Genomic DNA, 16,095 nt, shown 5'->3' with positions numbered 1-16,095 from the left:
AACAAGTAATTAATGGTAAGGTAATGTAATGTAATGTAATATAATGTAATGTAATGGTATGGTATGGTAATGTGACGTAACATAGTATAACATAAAGTAACGTAATGTAGTGTAACAATGGTAATGTACTATAATGTAACATAATGTAAAGGTAATGTAGTGTAGTGTAACGTAACATAACATAACCTAATGTAACGTAATGTAATGGAACATAATGTAATGTTATGTTATCAGAATATGGTACAGTGAAACTCTACTACTGTGATGTGGATTTCACTTATCAGAAGTTTGTTAGAATTGTAAATTTGTACATTTTCTTACTATGGAATCCATGACAAAATGCGTCCACCCCTTCTACAACTAAATACGCCATAAGCAATAACAACCGTTTCTGACCCGTTTTACCCCTTTATTGCTTTGAAGATTGCAAGTGTAACGAGGTGGGCGAAATATGGAAAATATGGAAAATAACAGCAAAATACAATATAGTCCATATTTGATTATTACATAGTTCAGTTTCCCGCCAAAAAAAAAGAATTATGATTTCCTCCACTGGCTCAGATTGTTATGATTACTTTCAAATCTTCTTTTCCATAGTCTATAATATCAATTACTACAAGTATTTATGGTGTACTTTCAATCAAAGTATGTCATATAGTCTCAGGTACATTCTTATTGGTTGATAATTGATTGACGTGATAGTGATTCACGGCTTTTGATTGGATGTGGCGGAGTCCTAAGCAATCAAATACGAACTGCTGACAAGGTTGATTGTAGAGACGTTACTGGCCGTGGACCGCTCTAAATAACTGACTGCTCGAACAACTAACCTGAAAAGAATGACTGCCGACCACGTTGTAACCTGCAAGTTAGATTCGTACAGGTGGATGGGGTACATATGATAGGTTGATAACTTAAACTGTGTTGCATAATCTGTTTTTGACAGTGACTTTCATACCAGATGTTTGGCATTTTGGTATAATCGTTCCGAGATTATCGTTCAGCTGATCCCCAAATTCCTTTAAACTATCGCAGTATTAGTTTACTAAGTGTTATATGTAAACATTATTGTTAAATTTTGAATACCCATCTGTTACCTTATCTACATTTTGTTCTTACTCATTATTCGAAATAGACTTGCCTACTTTTGTAGTTTTTTTTTTTTTTTTAATTTAAGGAAAGCATTTGATTGTGTGAATCGTGACTAGTTGTTGTACAAGTTATTAATTGATGGCATTGACGGTAAATTTGTCAATTTGTAACTGTATATTCACATGTCACTATTCTAAACAACTCTTACTAATCTTACTACTAAAAGTGGAATGCATACATGAATAGTTATAAAAAACAAAAGCATAAAATGAAGATATAATGAGGGCGCTATCTATATATCACTGCTACACATAGAATAAGTACGATATATCATACCATATCATATCATAAGTTCGTTAAAATGATTGCTAAGAACATGCTGCAAGGATGAAGATATGTATCCAGCCTACTTTAAACCCTGGGCAGTCAACAGTACAAAACACGTAGGCCGTTTGTTTGTAGCAAAGGATGCACTATCACACTTCATCTGGCACTGCTTTCCGTAGTACCACACAGCGCCATCATATGATGAAGAGAATAAACTACATGTAGTAAGTTACTAGACTAAATAAAGTGTATTCATGAATATGTATTTTGTGACCTTGCAGACTGAGAGTCAGACACAAAATGGGGACATTTTTGTACTTTGGATATGCTAGTAATTTACATTTAAAACGGATACAACTATCCTGTCCAACTGCAAAATTTCGTACCATCGCAAAGTTGCCAGTAAGTACGATTCAAACAGGCACTCGAATCAATCTGTATGATTTTTAGTCCCCGCGGACGAAGTCCGGAACGGGGACTTATGGATTGGGTTCCGTCTGTCCGTCCGTCCGTCCGTCCGTGCGTCCGTCCGTCCGTCCGTCCGCAGCCGTTTCTTGGAGATGCCTGTACCGATTTTTTTCAAACTTGGTACAGGGGCAACATGCTATGGCATACATATGCACGTCAATTTGTTTTATGATACGATCCAATATGGCCGCCTAGCAGCCATTTTGTTTGCGAATTTTCCCTGTCTAAAGCCATAACTCAGACATGCTCACACAGATCTCATTCAGAGTTGGTATTAGGACAGTGTTCTATGGCATATATGTGCATATTCATTGTTGTCATGATACGATCCAATATGGCCGCCTGGCAGCCATTTTGTTTGTGAATTTTCATGTCCAAAGCCATAACTTAGACATGCTTTAACAGATCTCATTCAAAGTTGGTATTAGGACAGTGTTCTATGACATACATGTGCATATCCATTTTCATTGTGATACGATCCAATATGGCTGCCTGGCAGCCATTTTGTTTGCAAATTTTCCATGTCCAAAGCCATAACTCAGACATGCTTGAACAGATCTCATTCAAAGTTGGTATTAGGACAGTGTTCTATGACATACATGTGCATATCCATTTTCATTGTGATACGATCCAATATGGCTGCCTGGCAGCCATTTTGTTTGCAAATTTTCCATGTCCAAAGCCATAACTCAGACATGCTTGAACAGATCTCATTCAAAGTTGGTATTAGGACAGTGTTCTATGACATACATGTGCATATCCATTTTCATTGTGATACGATCCAATATGGCTGCCTGGCAGCCAATTTGTTTGTGAATTTTCCATGTCCAAAGCCATAACTCAGACATGCTTGAACAGATCTCATTCAAAGTTGGTATTAGGACAGTGTTCTATGACATACATTTGCATATCCATTTTCATATTGATATGATCCCCCATACCCGACCAATCCTTTATTGTTGTAGGCATGTTCCATGTCCGACAAGCAGACACAACATATCTAAGTCTGTTTGATTTAGGTTCACAAGTGTTGTTGCGTGATCAGAGTAGTGCTAATTCCTTAAAACCCAATCATAGCGGGGACTATGTCATTCTCAATGGCTTGTAGTTTTTTAAAGCATGATCTTTATATTTACTATACATTAAACAAATCATACAGATTAATTCGAGTGCCTGTGGTGCGATCAATCGGATCATGTCACTGTTCAACCTCGACTTGTATGCATCAGGTGACCAAGAAGCGTGTTCTTTTACAAGTGTATACACTATGATTTTGTCAATATACTAGTAGTGTTTGAACTTTACTGAATCTTGTTACGATGTCGAACGCCTCAAGTTGCGATGACCACCATTTGACGTGAATATTTTGACGGTTGAAATACTTGACGGAAAATCATGCAGCAAAGCAGACAAACCACGATGACAGTTTTTCTTGTCGTTATCTCTGATATATGTACGTTGCATGGTATAAGTTTATGAAGATGCTAAGAGGAATGAGGACAGCTTTGACCATGTAGCGTACAAACGCAGAGCCAATTTCAATTTTACATTATAGTTAGATTTCAGAGCGTGAATTTACCAACATTATAGTCTCTGCATGGATGTATTAGGGCCATCCGGGCCTGAGGGTCGTGGTACATCAATTGACCCTGTTAATACTTGACCTCCACCCTACTGTATGTATTCAAATAAGCTGCTGACCTCAATTCACACCTGCTGCTATCACTCACTACTTTTAAATAGGGCAACCGCCGTGTTTGTGTGTTCATTTCATCAGGTCATAGTAAAAAGTAGCAAAGCCATGGAAAGTTACGATCATCAAAAATGTACGCCCTTGGGGTTCATTTTAATATCTTACAACAAAATATGTATTCTATTTTTTGCAACTGAAAAAAGTTATATTTTTGACATTCTGAAAAGTTCACCCCTACATACGTACATTTACTGTATTTTGGACTTCCTAAGGTATAGCAAAAAGTCGTAAAAAGGGGTTTATAAAGTTATTTGAACTTTGTCTTTCTTTCCACTTTGACATAATTTTCGTTGCCTTATAAATTTGAATATGGGCACAGTGATCTATGGGTTTCTCTGTATTTAATTTGTTTGCATACAAATGCCTTCAAACTGCAAAGTTTCATGAATTTGACATTTATACCAGAGAAGATTTTGTCATCATTCAGCAGTTTACTTTTCGGTTGTTTTTTTCAAATGAAAGCTAAATTATGTTGTGATGACAATCCTATGAATACATACAGTACTTCGCGTTCATTTCAAAAATATCGAAATTAATAAAGTTTTACCAATATTTTATTCAGTTTTCTAGTTTTTAGTTGAGTGAGTTATCAGATTAATATAGTTAGAATTCGTTTCACGCACTGTTACCATGGCAGCAAGTACATGACCCCTCCCCCGTTTCAAACCACATTCACAAAGTACAATTCATAAATTCTGAGGATTTTCTGCAGTTTTGTGAAATGTACATCAGTCAGAAACGTTACATATGTTGTATTCGTCCTTACTGTCACATGACTACCTAATTTTCTCAAACATCATAATTAGTTTAATCATCATACATTACTTCAATTTGTATTGTTTATTTATCATTTTAAAGAATCGCTACATGTGTGTTTCATCGCACAGAACAAAACTTAAAAATTCAAGCATAAACCATGGAGGTATATACCTCCATACATAAACAGACCATTATCAAATTCCTACCACCAACGATAGCCAAACTTGACTTGACATCGAGGAACAAAAATACTCACACTTAAAGATTGATATTGTTTTGCAGGGATACAAGTTTGTGTTTCAAGATGCACCTAATTTTGACAGTTATTGGTGTGGTGCTACTGCTAATATTATCCAGTCTTCAGATGACATTACATGGGGATCTGTCTGGGAAATTGAAAACCAATATATAGATGCACTTAATAAGTAAGTCCTAATTTTATCATTCATTTCTTTGACTACTTCACATTTGTTGTAATGTTTCCCTACTAATGGGTTAGTCTGGATGCCAACTGTGGTCTAACCACAGTTGTGAGTGAAGGTATAAATTGTAACGATACTGTATGGGAACGAGACTACTAATGCATTTATGTTACCTTATGTATATAAATACAAATTAATAAAAAAGCATCATACATGGCATCCATAGTGCATGCATCTGTAAAAATGGTGTCAATGGTATTGTAGCACAACTGCATGGTTTGGGCATGGATTCCATGACATGAAGGTAATGTCTTAAACTGACAGATTCATCATTGTTTGTGTTCAGCATTGCTGTTGACTTCTTACACTACAGTACTTACAACATGTAATAGTTAGGACATTGTTCAGTCTTGATTGTTGATTCTACCCATCACCATTGTTTAACCTTTTTGAACAAATCGGGTTGCTTGTTGCTATAGACATGGTGATGGTTACTATGCACATTTGTGTTTGGTGTGCATGCTCATTCACTTGACTACCCTCAATTGAATGTAGATCATTCTATTTTTGTGTTCTTTCATGATCAGTGAAGTTTTTCACTTTGACATTCACTGAATTTATTGACTGTAGATTCTGTAGAAGGGGTGTATCAAATCCTTTATTAAAAAATTATAACAAAAATATGTAAAGAAACATTAAATGTTAACTGAAGATCTGTAAAAGAACTCAACAACAAAATAATAAAATGTGAACAAAATGATTGATAAATTCCATCCATTGTTAACCAGTGTTTCCACTGTTGCAGCAATGGTTTTACAATAATCCTTAACAATTGTTTCAACATTGTCTAGTTGCTGAGTTCTTCTATCATTATACAGGCAGGATGCTGTTGATAAAGGTATCTATCGCAGTATTTCAATAACAGTGATAACACCCACTGGTGAGGAAGTAGAATGTCGCTGTTTGGAGATGTGCTGCCCACCACAACATGAAGGATTGCCATCACCACAGTATCTTAGTGTTATTGTGGATGGCGCTATACAGATAGGCTTACCAACAGAGTATATACAGATGTTGAAGAGAAAACCCCACAATGGCTTTGATGGCAAAGTTGAAATCATGGAAGATATTAAAAAAGGGATTGAATCTAAATAAAATGAATGAAAGTAAAATACTGAATGATGATTCATCTTATTTATTTAAACTTTATTTAAAAGGGTTAAAAATCATATAGATAACCCAGTTAGCTAACAGCTAGTCTTCCCCAGGACCCTCTAAAAGACAACAAAAACAGGATAAGTAAAACACAGACAGAAATACAAATGTAAGACAAATAAAATATACAGGATCAATAAAACTAACAAAACACTCGTTTAAAATATACTTCTATATTAAAAATTAGTCTTAAAAGTGCTTAAAGACGATGAACACCGAATTTTTTCAGTAAGCTTATTAATGCCTTAATGCTTTAGATGTCAATAATTTGGTTGTAGAGACATATAGAACATTGTTTTGGCTGCTGAGTCTGGTATTGCTGGATGATACATTATTGATCCTTGTAAACATGTCTGAAATATATTGAGGTGTCAAATTGTTAAGTGCTTTGTAAACAAGGCAACTGGTTCTGTATTCGATTCTTTCTCGTGCGGTTATAATTCTGCATCTGTAGTGCAGATGGAGCAGTTCTGGGGGCATCCATAATCAATTTGAGGGCCAATGAAGTTGATTGTGTCACCATGTACAGTATATGGTGGCACTTGAGAAATACAAGCTTTGTCAGTATCTGGAAGAAAAATTACACCAACCTGTCATAGTGTAATTAGTTTGAGTTTGTTGATGACAGTGGTGAAATAAAACCTAGAAAATACAGCAACACCTGAACAATTGTCTTGGATAAAATAAGAAGGAAAAATATGATTTATTAATATACACTGGTGTCAAATATCATCACAACATACACAAACAATTCTTTTTGTTTTTTGCTAACATGTTGAATATATAAAGGAGAAACAGTGTAAATATGGAGTTGGTATCTTGCTTGTAATACAATTGCAGCATTTTTACAAATTAAAGAATGGAGATGAGAAATAGCCAATGCAACAACCTTAAGCTAGCTTATGGAGAATTTGCTACAGAGCAAAGTAATTAACTTACCTTCTATGTTTGATAAACGCAATTTCAGAGGGGGGGGGGGGATAACTAAATGTTACAGAATATGATGTGATATACTTACAATTTATTGTTTAAATGAGTTGTACAATGCTTCAGAAAAAGCCATGCTATAATTTTTACATTCCACATTTTATCTAGAGATGAAGGATATGGTATGTTTAGACATACCAACATCTTAATGTCCTTTGAGGTACATTGTAAAACATTTGAGTTCCAACATTCCTGTTGTTAAAAATATATAACAAATGGTGTTTTTTTTCACAATTAGTGGTGTTAATTAATGAAAGTAATTCATACCATTTTATTATAAATAACTAATATATCCTTTTAATGTCAGACCCAAAATAAGAAATATTTTACATAGTAATCTGAGATTTAATACCAATACAACTTCAACAAATATAAAAGAAAACACATCCTCATGTACAATGCTGCTGGCAGATATTTGAGGATGTGAAGAATTGTAAATGAGTGACAAGGATTGGAATTCTGACTTTTACTTGAGTGAGGACATGATTAAAATCATTTTCACTTTGTATTTTACATAGTCAATCACTTTGCCATCACCTAATTAACGAAACACTTAACCATAGGATTATGTTGCACTCACTAATCCAATGGTTTTTGAGTTGAACTTGTTTGACAGAAAGATAATTTTGTACATGATTTGACATATATCAGTAATTCTTTAACTTTGCATCAAATAATTCCACTACTAGACCAAAAGCACAATCAGATTCCTATCATATTAACACAGAGACACATTGCCATAGGTATAACACTACTGAACCTTTAAGTTAAGTTGTGCAAATTGGAAATAACATATGTCCCCAAGAATATTTCATTGTTTAATGTCATGCATCCTAGTTGCATACTAAAAACAGAACAACCACTACCTTTATAGTTATATTACAAATTTTACATTACACCCGTATACACCTTGTCAGAGTACAGTGTGCTTGAAAATATCAATAATTGAGTTTACAAAATTACAGTGATGATCTAGTATGTTAGTTAAATCTAACATGAGTCACGTCAAGAAAATTTAGTTAAATCTGTTTAAACAACCAATACTAGTTACTTCAAGTAAATTTAGTTAAATCTGTTCAAACAACTACTAATACTTGGTCTATTAATCTGGCAAGTTAAAAAAGTCTGGATAATATCACAGATAATATAGTCTATTAAATCTGGCAAGTTTAGAAAATCTGGATAATTTCACATGATAAGACAATCTGAATCATGTTTCTTCATAACTGGAACAGCTGGTAACAGTTCTGCTGGAGGCTCTTGATAAATACCGTGAAGATAAATACGCAATGCACTGACATATACAACAAGTTCTTTACCATATTCACAATAGATGGTGTTTTCATCATCTGCATATTTACGATTATGTAGCTTAATTTCCACTGATTCTGCACCCAATACAGCTGCTCCTACACATGAAAAACAAAACAAAACAATTATACACTGCCACAGTAAATCCATGTAAATTACTATGGCCTAGAGTATAATGTATAACTGCAGTGTGCATAGGAAGTAAAATGTCAGTTTAAAATTATGGATAAAATATATCCAGTAATGATTTATGTAATACAATCATGTAATTTGTTAAATTAATTAAAAATTACTGCACGTCATATCTAATTGTCTTTTGAAGTGTAGAAAAAATTGTTCTCATTTATATACATTAAACTGTTGAAATTATGAACATTCTGTTTTTGTCATGATCAATTTACAAAGCCAAAGCTTAATTCAAATTATTACACATCATATCACAAGGGAATGTCTGAGTAGTATTGCAATATTTACCTGTAGCATTCAACCAAGCCATAGCTCTGTGCAGAGTCTCTTGTTGGGATTCATAGTGAGGTATGGACATCATTCCTCCTTTTCTTAATAGAATGGGAACAAATGTCCTGTATGTTAACAGCAGTGGTGGAGTTGGTGGTAGTGGAGTACGTGGCTTCACATAAGCAATACGTACAGTACGAATGAATGCAGTTGTGCCCTTCCCATGCTCTACATAGCTGGTCCTTTGTGTATCAAAGGATACAGTACCTTTGCAAGGAAGAAGAAAACAGTTCTCAATTTCTTTCTTAACAAATTGAGAAGCTAATGATAGCGGGTTAAGATGTTTTATGAATGATGCTACCCCAGTTCAGTTATGCAATTTTAAATATATTGTTTGTTTACTGCAAATACGACTGCCATTCAGTAAAAATTACATGAGCACCAAAAATAATGTTTGAGTATACTAATTTAATACTTCTTTTCTTCAATATTACTTGTAAACATGATTTGTATTAGAGTTTTTGAATCATACAGTAAATATTGAAACTACAAATATGGCCACCATTTGGTCAAAAAACAACAACAGAACAGCACTCGTAGTGATCAGATAAAATCTTTTGTTTTTTCAATAATCTGACATTGCAATATTGCAAGGAATGGCTCTTACTTGAGAATCCATTTGTATGGAACTTGATGTCAAGGGCCTTAACATTGGTTACCCTAATACCCTGCTGTGCCTTGACCCAGTGATGGGCTTTTGACATAACACTGTGATAGGCCTCTGATCCTGGGAGAGTGAAAAACATGGAAGAACTACCACCTTGCAATTGAGGTACAAAGTCAGCAACACCTAATAGTAAAAAATAAAACATTATCACCATTATTTATATACAAGTTCTAGTTGATGGCTAAACTGCATGTAACTTGAATCCCTTGCACAAGGTGAATGCCTTGTGCAAGCTGAATACCTTGTGTAACTGAATGCCTTGTACAAGCTAAATGTCTTGTGTATTAAACTGAATGCTTTGTGTATGCTGAATGCCTTGTGTAATAATTGTAAAGCACTTTGAGCACAAAGTGGGAAAGCGTTATATAAGAACCCAACATTATTATTATTAAACTGAGTGCCTTGTGTAAACTGAATGCCTTGGGTAAACTGAATGCCTTGGGTAAACTGAATGCCTTGGGTAAACTGAATGCCTTGGGTAAACTGAATGCCTTGTGTAAACTGAATGCCTTGGGTAAACTGAATGCCTTGTATAAACTGAATGCCTTGCGTAAATTGAATGCCTTGTGTAAACTGAAGGCCTTGTGTAAGCTGAATGCCTTGTATAAACTGAAGGCCTAGTGTAAACTGAAGGCCTTGTGTAAGCCGTTAGATTTTTGTTCCTACATACAGTTATTGTTGTATTTCAAAATTCTGAGCTACAGCTATCCATCATGATATACCCCTTAATAGGCAAATCAATTATACCAAATTCTATGAAATGTAAAGCTTGCATACTATACTAAGATACAGACAGATATAATTCATCATGTAAACCAGATGTAAACTGAATGTCTTCCGTAAGGGCAAAGTTTTGAGATTGTCGTTCCTACAGACAATTGTTGGAATACAACAGAACATATGTAATAAGTTATTTTTTCTCATTGATTGCTATTTGCTCATTGCTGTTAGTGATCTCCTGGCCAACCATAACATGTTCTATGACATTTGTTGAGAATGTAAAAAAAATATAAGCGCATTGTCGTACTACTTTAGACAACATTTCTGATGAGAAACTATTTTTTCCTTTTTAGTGGCCTACAAAAATATGCCAATAATTTATTAAAACTAAAAGCTACTTAGGAATATTTTTAGGACAGGTGCGCTTTGGTATCGCAAATGTGTGTACCAAGTTATAATGAATTTGAAGCGTGCATTCTTGAGATATAGCCTAATTACCGAAATTCATTAATTATGTAAATTGCTCATTAATATTCAAGGGATTTTTACCAAAACCTAATCAAGTCTTGCCATTACCCTACAAAATACGTCTTCAAAATTTCGTTTGAATTGAGCAAGCCTTTATGGAGAAAACGATGACACAGACAGACAGACAGACAGACAGACAGACACACAGACTTCCACCCATAAATATATCTCTTCCTTACGGAAGAAAAAAACTACTCATTGTTTAATCACACTGACATATTGAACTTCTTTAATACAGAGAGTTAATATATTACAATGATATAAAAAGAATCATTCCTGTCAGGAAATGTCAATAGCTACACAACATTTCTTGCAACACACTTAAGTAAAGAAAAAAATCATTTCAAAGGCATAGAGACAGACATTACTATACTAGGCTAATATCATGACTTATTATGGATTTTCATCATAATACATGTAGTACATGTTAAGTTTGTTTATGAACTTACCTATTTCTTCATAATGAGCTGGTCCCACTATATAGAAAACACGGATGATAAATAGATACAATTTTTCCTGGTTTCCAGACTCAAACCACAAGCTCTGATCTGGATCTACGCCTGCAGATGACCAACCACCTGTACACTTCATATCTTGGGTTTCAACAGTGACAATTCGTCCTATAAAACAAGGGTAGACAGACAAAACGCAGAGCCCATGAACCTGAATACTTTATATTCTGTATTTCAAATCTTACAATTCATCCTGTAAAACAAGGGTAGACAGACAAAACACAGTTTCCCCAACCAGGGATTGGTTTACTGCCTACCAGTACTGAGGGATAGATTTACTGCCTATCTGGGATAGGTTTACTGCCTACCTTGGATAGATTTAGTGCCTACCTGGAGTAGGTTTAGTGCCTACCTGGGATAGGTTTACTGCCTACCTTGGATAGGTTTACTTCCTACCTGGCATAGGTTTAGTGCCTACCTGGGATAGGTTTAGTGCCTACCTGGGATAGGTTTAGTGCATACCTGGGATAGGTTTAGCGCCTACCTGGGATAGGTTTAGTGCCTACCTGGGATAGGTTTAGTGCATACCTGGGATAGGTTTACTGCCTACCTGGGATAGGTTTAGTGCCTACCTGGGATAGGTTTACTGCCTACCTGGGATAGGTTTAGTGCCTACCTGGGATAGGTTTAGTGCCTACCTGGGATAGGTTTACTGCCTACCTGGGATAGGTTACTGCCTACTTGGGATAGGTTTAGTGCCTACCTGGGATAGATTTACTGCCTACCTGGGATAGGTTACTGCCTACCTGGGATAGGTTTAGTGCCTACCTGGGATAGGTTTACTGCCTACCTGGGATAGGTTGCTGTTGTAGATATGTATTGAGGCTAGATAAAGAGGTTTGTAGTGACTCAAACTGAGGGTAACCAGAGAAGAATCCTCCAGATTTAATACATCCTGGTACACAGTTTAAATAACCCAACTGATCTGGACTTCCAGAACTTGTGCTTTTTGGACCAAACCAAAGTCTGTTGAAAAAATACAGCAATTTACCTATTGTTCAATTGTCAGGCTTTATATGCATGGCCTTGGTTCATGCAAATGTTGGATGTAACAAATTGTGTGAACAGTTGAGTCCTTGAATATAACAGACACTTTGAGATAATTATACATGCCTTACCATGCTCCTTAAACAACTAACACTTACCATGTATTTTCTAATGATAGACACCCTTACCATGCTCCTAATAAGTGACACAATTACCTTTAACAACTCACAATATAGTTCTTATGATTGACATGCCTTACCATGCTCTTAACAACTGACACTTATCACCCTTACCATGTACTGGTAGTTTTAATAATTGACATCCCTTACCATGCTCCTAAAAACTGTCACTTGCCTTGACCCTCTTACCATGTAGTTGTATCTTTTGACAACCCTTACCATGCTCCTAATTAACAGTTGGCACTTACCTTAATCCCCTTACCATATATTGGTAACCCTGGCCTGATTGAGATCTTACTGATTCATTAGGATTGACAGGATACTTTGAATAAGTTCTCTTCTCTAAGCTTTCACAAGTCTTTATCTCAATTTGTGGGTTACTTTGCAGCCACTGGTTTGCTCTCTGCATCACAACACTGGAAAACAAGAGAATATTATATAATCAGTTCAAAATGTCAACTTGCATTGAACGTAAATAAAATCACAAAATCTCATCTGGAACAAGTAAGTCTTACAGAGTAATTTTATAACTTTGTTTCATCTATTTTCCATACAATTATAAGGTATGTATCACAGCGACATATACCTTTAAAGGTACTCATACATAAATACAATTACAGTGAAATATGAATTTGAAATGTTCACAATTTTATTCACTTTAAAGCCCTCCACCTGAAACTGGACCATTGTTTTCACAAGTCAATGACCTTTTGACCCTGTACTCAGAATACTTAAATATTCAATCAATCAATCTTTGTTGCATGACAACATGCCATAGTAAGCATGGTAAAGCATACAAAAATAACATACAGAAATAAAATGAATACAATACAGTCATTCTGACAACACCTGGAGGACTGTTTACATCAACAAGAAATTTTCCAAGAGGAAGTTTATCATCGGAGGTCAAAATGTGCAAAAATTTACTTTTGTTTTTTAAGGAATGAAAATTTGAATTATTTAATGACAATGAAGAAAAAAGTGCTTTTCTCTCATTTGTATAATGAAAACAAAGAATGAAATTATGAAATTCATCTTCTACCATACTTTGACAAAATTTACTGAATCTTTCATCTACAGGAATCTTAGGAGTACACCGTCTCCCCAACTCAATTTGAATATTATAGTCCAAAATTTAAATTTAGTCACTAGTTTTCTACTAAGGGCCCAGTCATTTTCTCCAGCCTGGGGGAGGGGGGGAGGTGGATTCTTAAATCGGGCCGATAAAATATCACTGAACCCCCCCCCCCCCATCTGTAAAACCACAAACAGGCTGACCCCCATCACTTAATTCTAAAACATGATGACCCCCTCCCCCATATATAATATTCACATGACAGGTATTTTTTGATCGTGACTCAGTGTGGACTGCTTGACTATCTTGCATCTACTTTATAAGATTCCGGGTTAGCTCTATCATAATTATAATTATTGACTACACAGGGTAAATATATTCCAAAAGGAGTTTAATAGCATCTTGACAGTGAAAGGTAGGCAGAAAGCTAGAGAAGGGAATATGTACATCTCTTATGGTGGTCCTAGGGGGTCTCCCCCTAGAAGCCCAGGAGGATTTTAACTCTGAAAGGTCAATTTTGAGACTATTCAGACCCTTTCAGACAATAATTTCCAAGCTTTACAAGACAGCACCAACATGTAAAGAGCAACTACATAGGGTTGAAATACTTTTGAAATATAGTTTGATAGCATCTTGACAGTAAGAGGGGAAAAGCTTGAGATTGCGATATGTTCACCTCATGTGGGGGTCTGAGGGGTCTCCCACTAAAAGCCCTGGGGGATTTTTACTCTTAAAGCCAATATTTAGTCTATTCAGAACTTAATCCATGCTTTACAAGACAGCACCATCAAGTATCAGAAACATCATGACCCCCCTACTGTCAATTTCAAAAACAGGGTGACCCCCTTACAAATCCAGCCCCCTCCCCGGCTGAAGAATCCCTAACAGGATTTTTAATTTGCAGAAGACGTCATTTCTAAAAACCAAAAACAGTTTAATTAAACAATCTATATGTTCTGATTTTGTTCTTATTAGTCCTATTTCTTCTAATGTCATTATGTAATTCCCTGTACCAAGATTTACAAAATTCTTGACATAAATTATCATGAACCTTCTTGATTGTAGAATTAAACTTACCAAGATTTGACCATACTGTTCTCACTATATTTATCAAGTAAATTTCTTATACAAATACCCCATTTTGAATAACACATAGAAGACATATAGGCTGCTCTCAATAAACCATTTCCATCAACAATTTATCTATACAAATACTTTAACAGCAGCTTAATTACAGTGAATATTCATATTGGTTAGGGTACCCATGGCCATATATTCTATGTTTGTCATTATAACACTTTAACAATTATGGGTTGGTCGGTCAGTTAAATAAAGATACAAAATGAATGTATGTATGTATGTATGTATGTATGTATGTATGTATGTACAATGTATGTGTACATGTAGAAATGACAATTAACAATGACAAATAAGACTTCAGACCATTGGCAGATGACAGGACATCAATTCCACACTGACCTGTGTGTGATAACCGCATGGTGTTTTGCACAGTATCAAGCAGAAGCAGAAACAGAAACAGAAACAGAAATAGAAACAGAAGCAGAAGCAGAAGCAGAAGCAGAAGCAGAACCTTTAGCAGATGACGACTATGGGCTATGGTGTGAAATGAAATAAGGTCACCACATGTACTATAGTCTGGCTCTATCATACCTGCATAATAACTGTATCCTGTACATAATAACTGTATAAACTGTAAGAATTTATTATTATTATTATTATTATCCAAACTATATAGTGCACAGTTTGTTTACAAATACTAGTACATAGAACACTTACCCAATGAGTTGCTCTGGACCAATCACCAGACAAATTAATATTGCATTAAAAAAGTACAAATGTAAAATATATGATATATATATGAACAAGGAGTTTTTCCTGTCCCGTTATAACCACACGGCAATCATACCTGATGGCATACACTGTTTAGGCTGACTTTCGTACGTATCTTACAAAGAATGTTTTATACTTTATAATGAAACTTCTACTACACAATAGATAATGTATCGAAAAGTTTCCAAAACATAGCACTTCGTACTGATCACCAGAGCAAAGCAATTGTTGTTTACAATATGTATTAAACTATAAATAGCAAATGTCAAGGTCCACAGACTTGTTACTTACTCAAATCTTTCGTAGACCGGGGGCGTCCATAATCCTCCAGTTTTTAGGCATTCGGGGAAAATATCTTGATACATCAAACGAAAAGATGGTTGTGACGGAGGCCGAGACGAAACAACTTGATCATACCCTGGCGGTGGTGGTGCCGAAGCCCCACCTCCTGACCCATCCGCTACCCCTTCAAAACCTATAGCCTTCCCGCTCATGTCACGATAAAAACTGGTATTTCTGTTACGTTTACACCGCAGCTACTTGGTATCAATATATCAAACTCTTCCAGACAGTTCTAGTTCTTTATTAGTATTACTGTACAGACGAACTAGTAACGTCACCCTCCACTAATTAATTATCAGTACTCGTCACTTTTACTATTTTTCATGAGGTCAAAGTTTCGTCGCGTGGAGGCGCTGTTTGGGATGCCTAGATGCCTAGCTCTAA

General features: G+C 35.4%; 2 protein-coding genes across 2 annotated transcripts; one reads left to right on the top strand and one right to left on the bottom strand.

The window, feature by feature from the left end:
* The first annotated feature begins 1,682 nt into the window (after positions 1–1,682).
* LOC144435824 (gamma-glutamylcyclotransferase-like) lies at positions 1,683–5,976 on the top strand. The gene is made up of 3 exons (XM_078124459.1): positions 1,683–1,821; positions 4,682–4,824; positions 5,700–5,976. Exons 1-3 carry the CDS (start codon positions 1,720–1,722, stop codon positions 5,974–5,976), a joined length of 522 nt encoding a protein of 173 aa, XP_077980585.1. The 5' UTR covers positions 1,683–1,719.
* A 1,223-nt stretch (positions 5,977–7,199) lies between these two features.
* Positions 7,200–15,982, bottom strand: LOC144435756 (uncharacterized). The gene is made up of 7 exons (XM_078124370.1): positions 15,661–15,982; positions 12,692–12,859; positions 12,068–12,243; positions 11,215–11,385; positions 9,458–9,640; positions 8,809–9,057; positions 7,200–8,432 (listed from the first exon to the last, which is right to left on the bottom strand). The coding sequence occupies exons 1-7, from the start codon at positions 15,861–15,863 to the stop codon at positions 8,212–8,214; spliced, it is 1,371 nt and encodes a 456-aa protein (XP_077980496.1). The 5' UTR covers positions 15,864–15,982; the 3' UTR covers positions 7,200–8,211.
* Between the last annotated feature and the right edge of the window lie 113 nt (positions 15,983–16,095).

This window comes from Glandiceps talaboti, chromosome 5 (genome assembly GCF_964340395.1).
Source record: "Glandiceps talaboti chromosome 5, keGlaTala1.1, whole genome shotgun sequence".
Classification (NCBI taxonomy): Eukaryota; Metazoa; Hemichordata; class Enteropneusta; family Spengelidae; genus Glandiceps; species Glandiceps talaboti.
The sequence above is the reverse complement of the archived record's forward strand: the minus strand, read 5'-3'. Positions and strand labels throughout refer to the sequence as shown.

Bases quoted from the DNA above. Each gene is read 5' to 3' on its own strand.
- LOC144435824 (XM_078124459.1), top strand. From the start codon at position 1,720: ATGGGGACATTTTTGTACTTTGGATATGCTAGTAATTTACATTTAAAA. The intron at 1,822-4,681 runs GTAAGTACGATT...ATTGTTTTGCAG, and splicing joins GTACCATCGCAAAGTTGCCA to GGATACAAGTTTGTGTTTCA. The intron at 4,825-5,699 runs GTAAGTCCTAAT...ATCATTATACAG, and splicing joins TATATAGATGCACTTAATAA to GCAGGATGCTGTTGATAAAG.
- LOC144435756 (XM_078124370.1), bottom strand. From the start codon at position 15,863: ATGAGCGGGAAGGCTATAGGTTTTGAAGGGGTAGCGGATGGGTCAGGA. The intron at 12,860-15,660 runs GTAAGTAACAAG...CTTGTTTTCCAG, and splicing joins CCGGTCTACGAAAGATTTGA to TGTTGTGATGCAGAGAGCAA. The intron at 9,058-9,457 runs GTAAGAGCCATT...TTCCTTGCAAAG, and splicing joins CCATACAAATGGATTCTCAA to GTACTGTATCCTTTGATACA.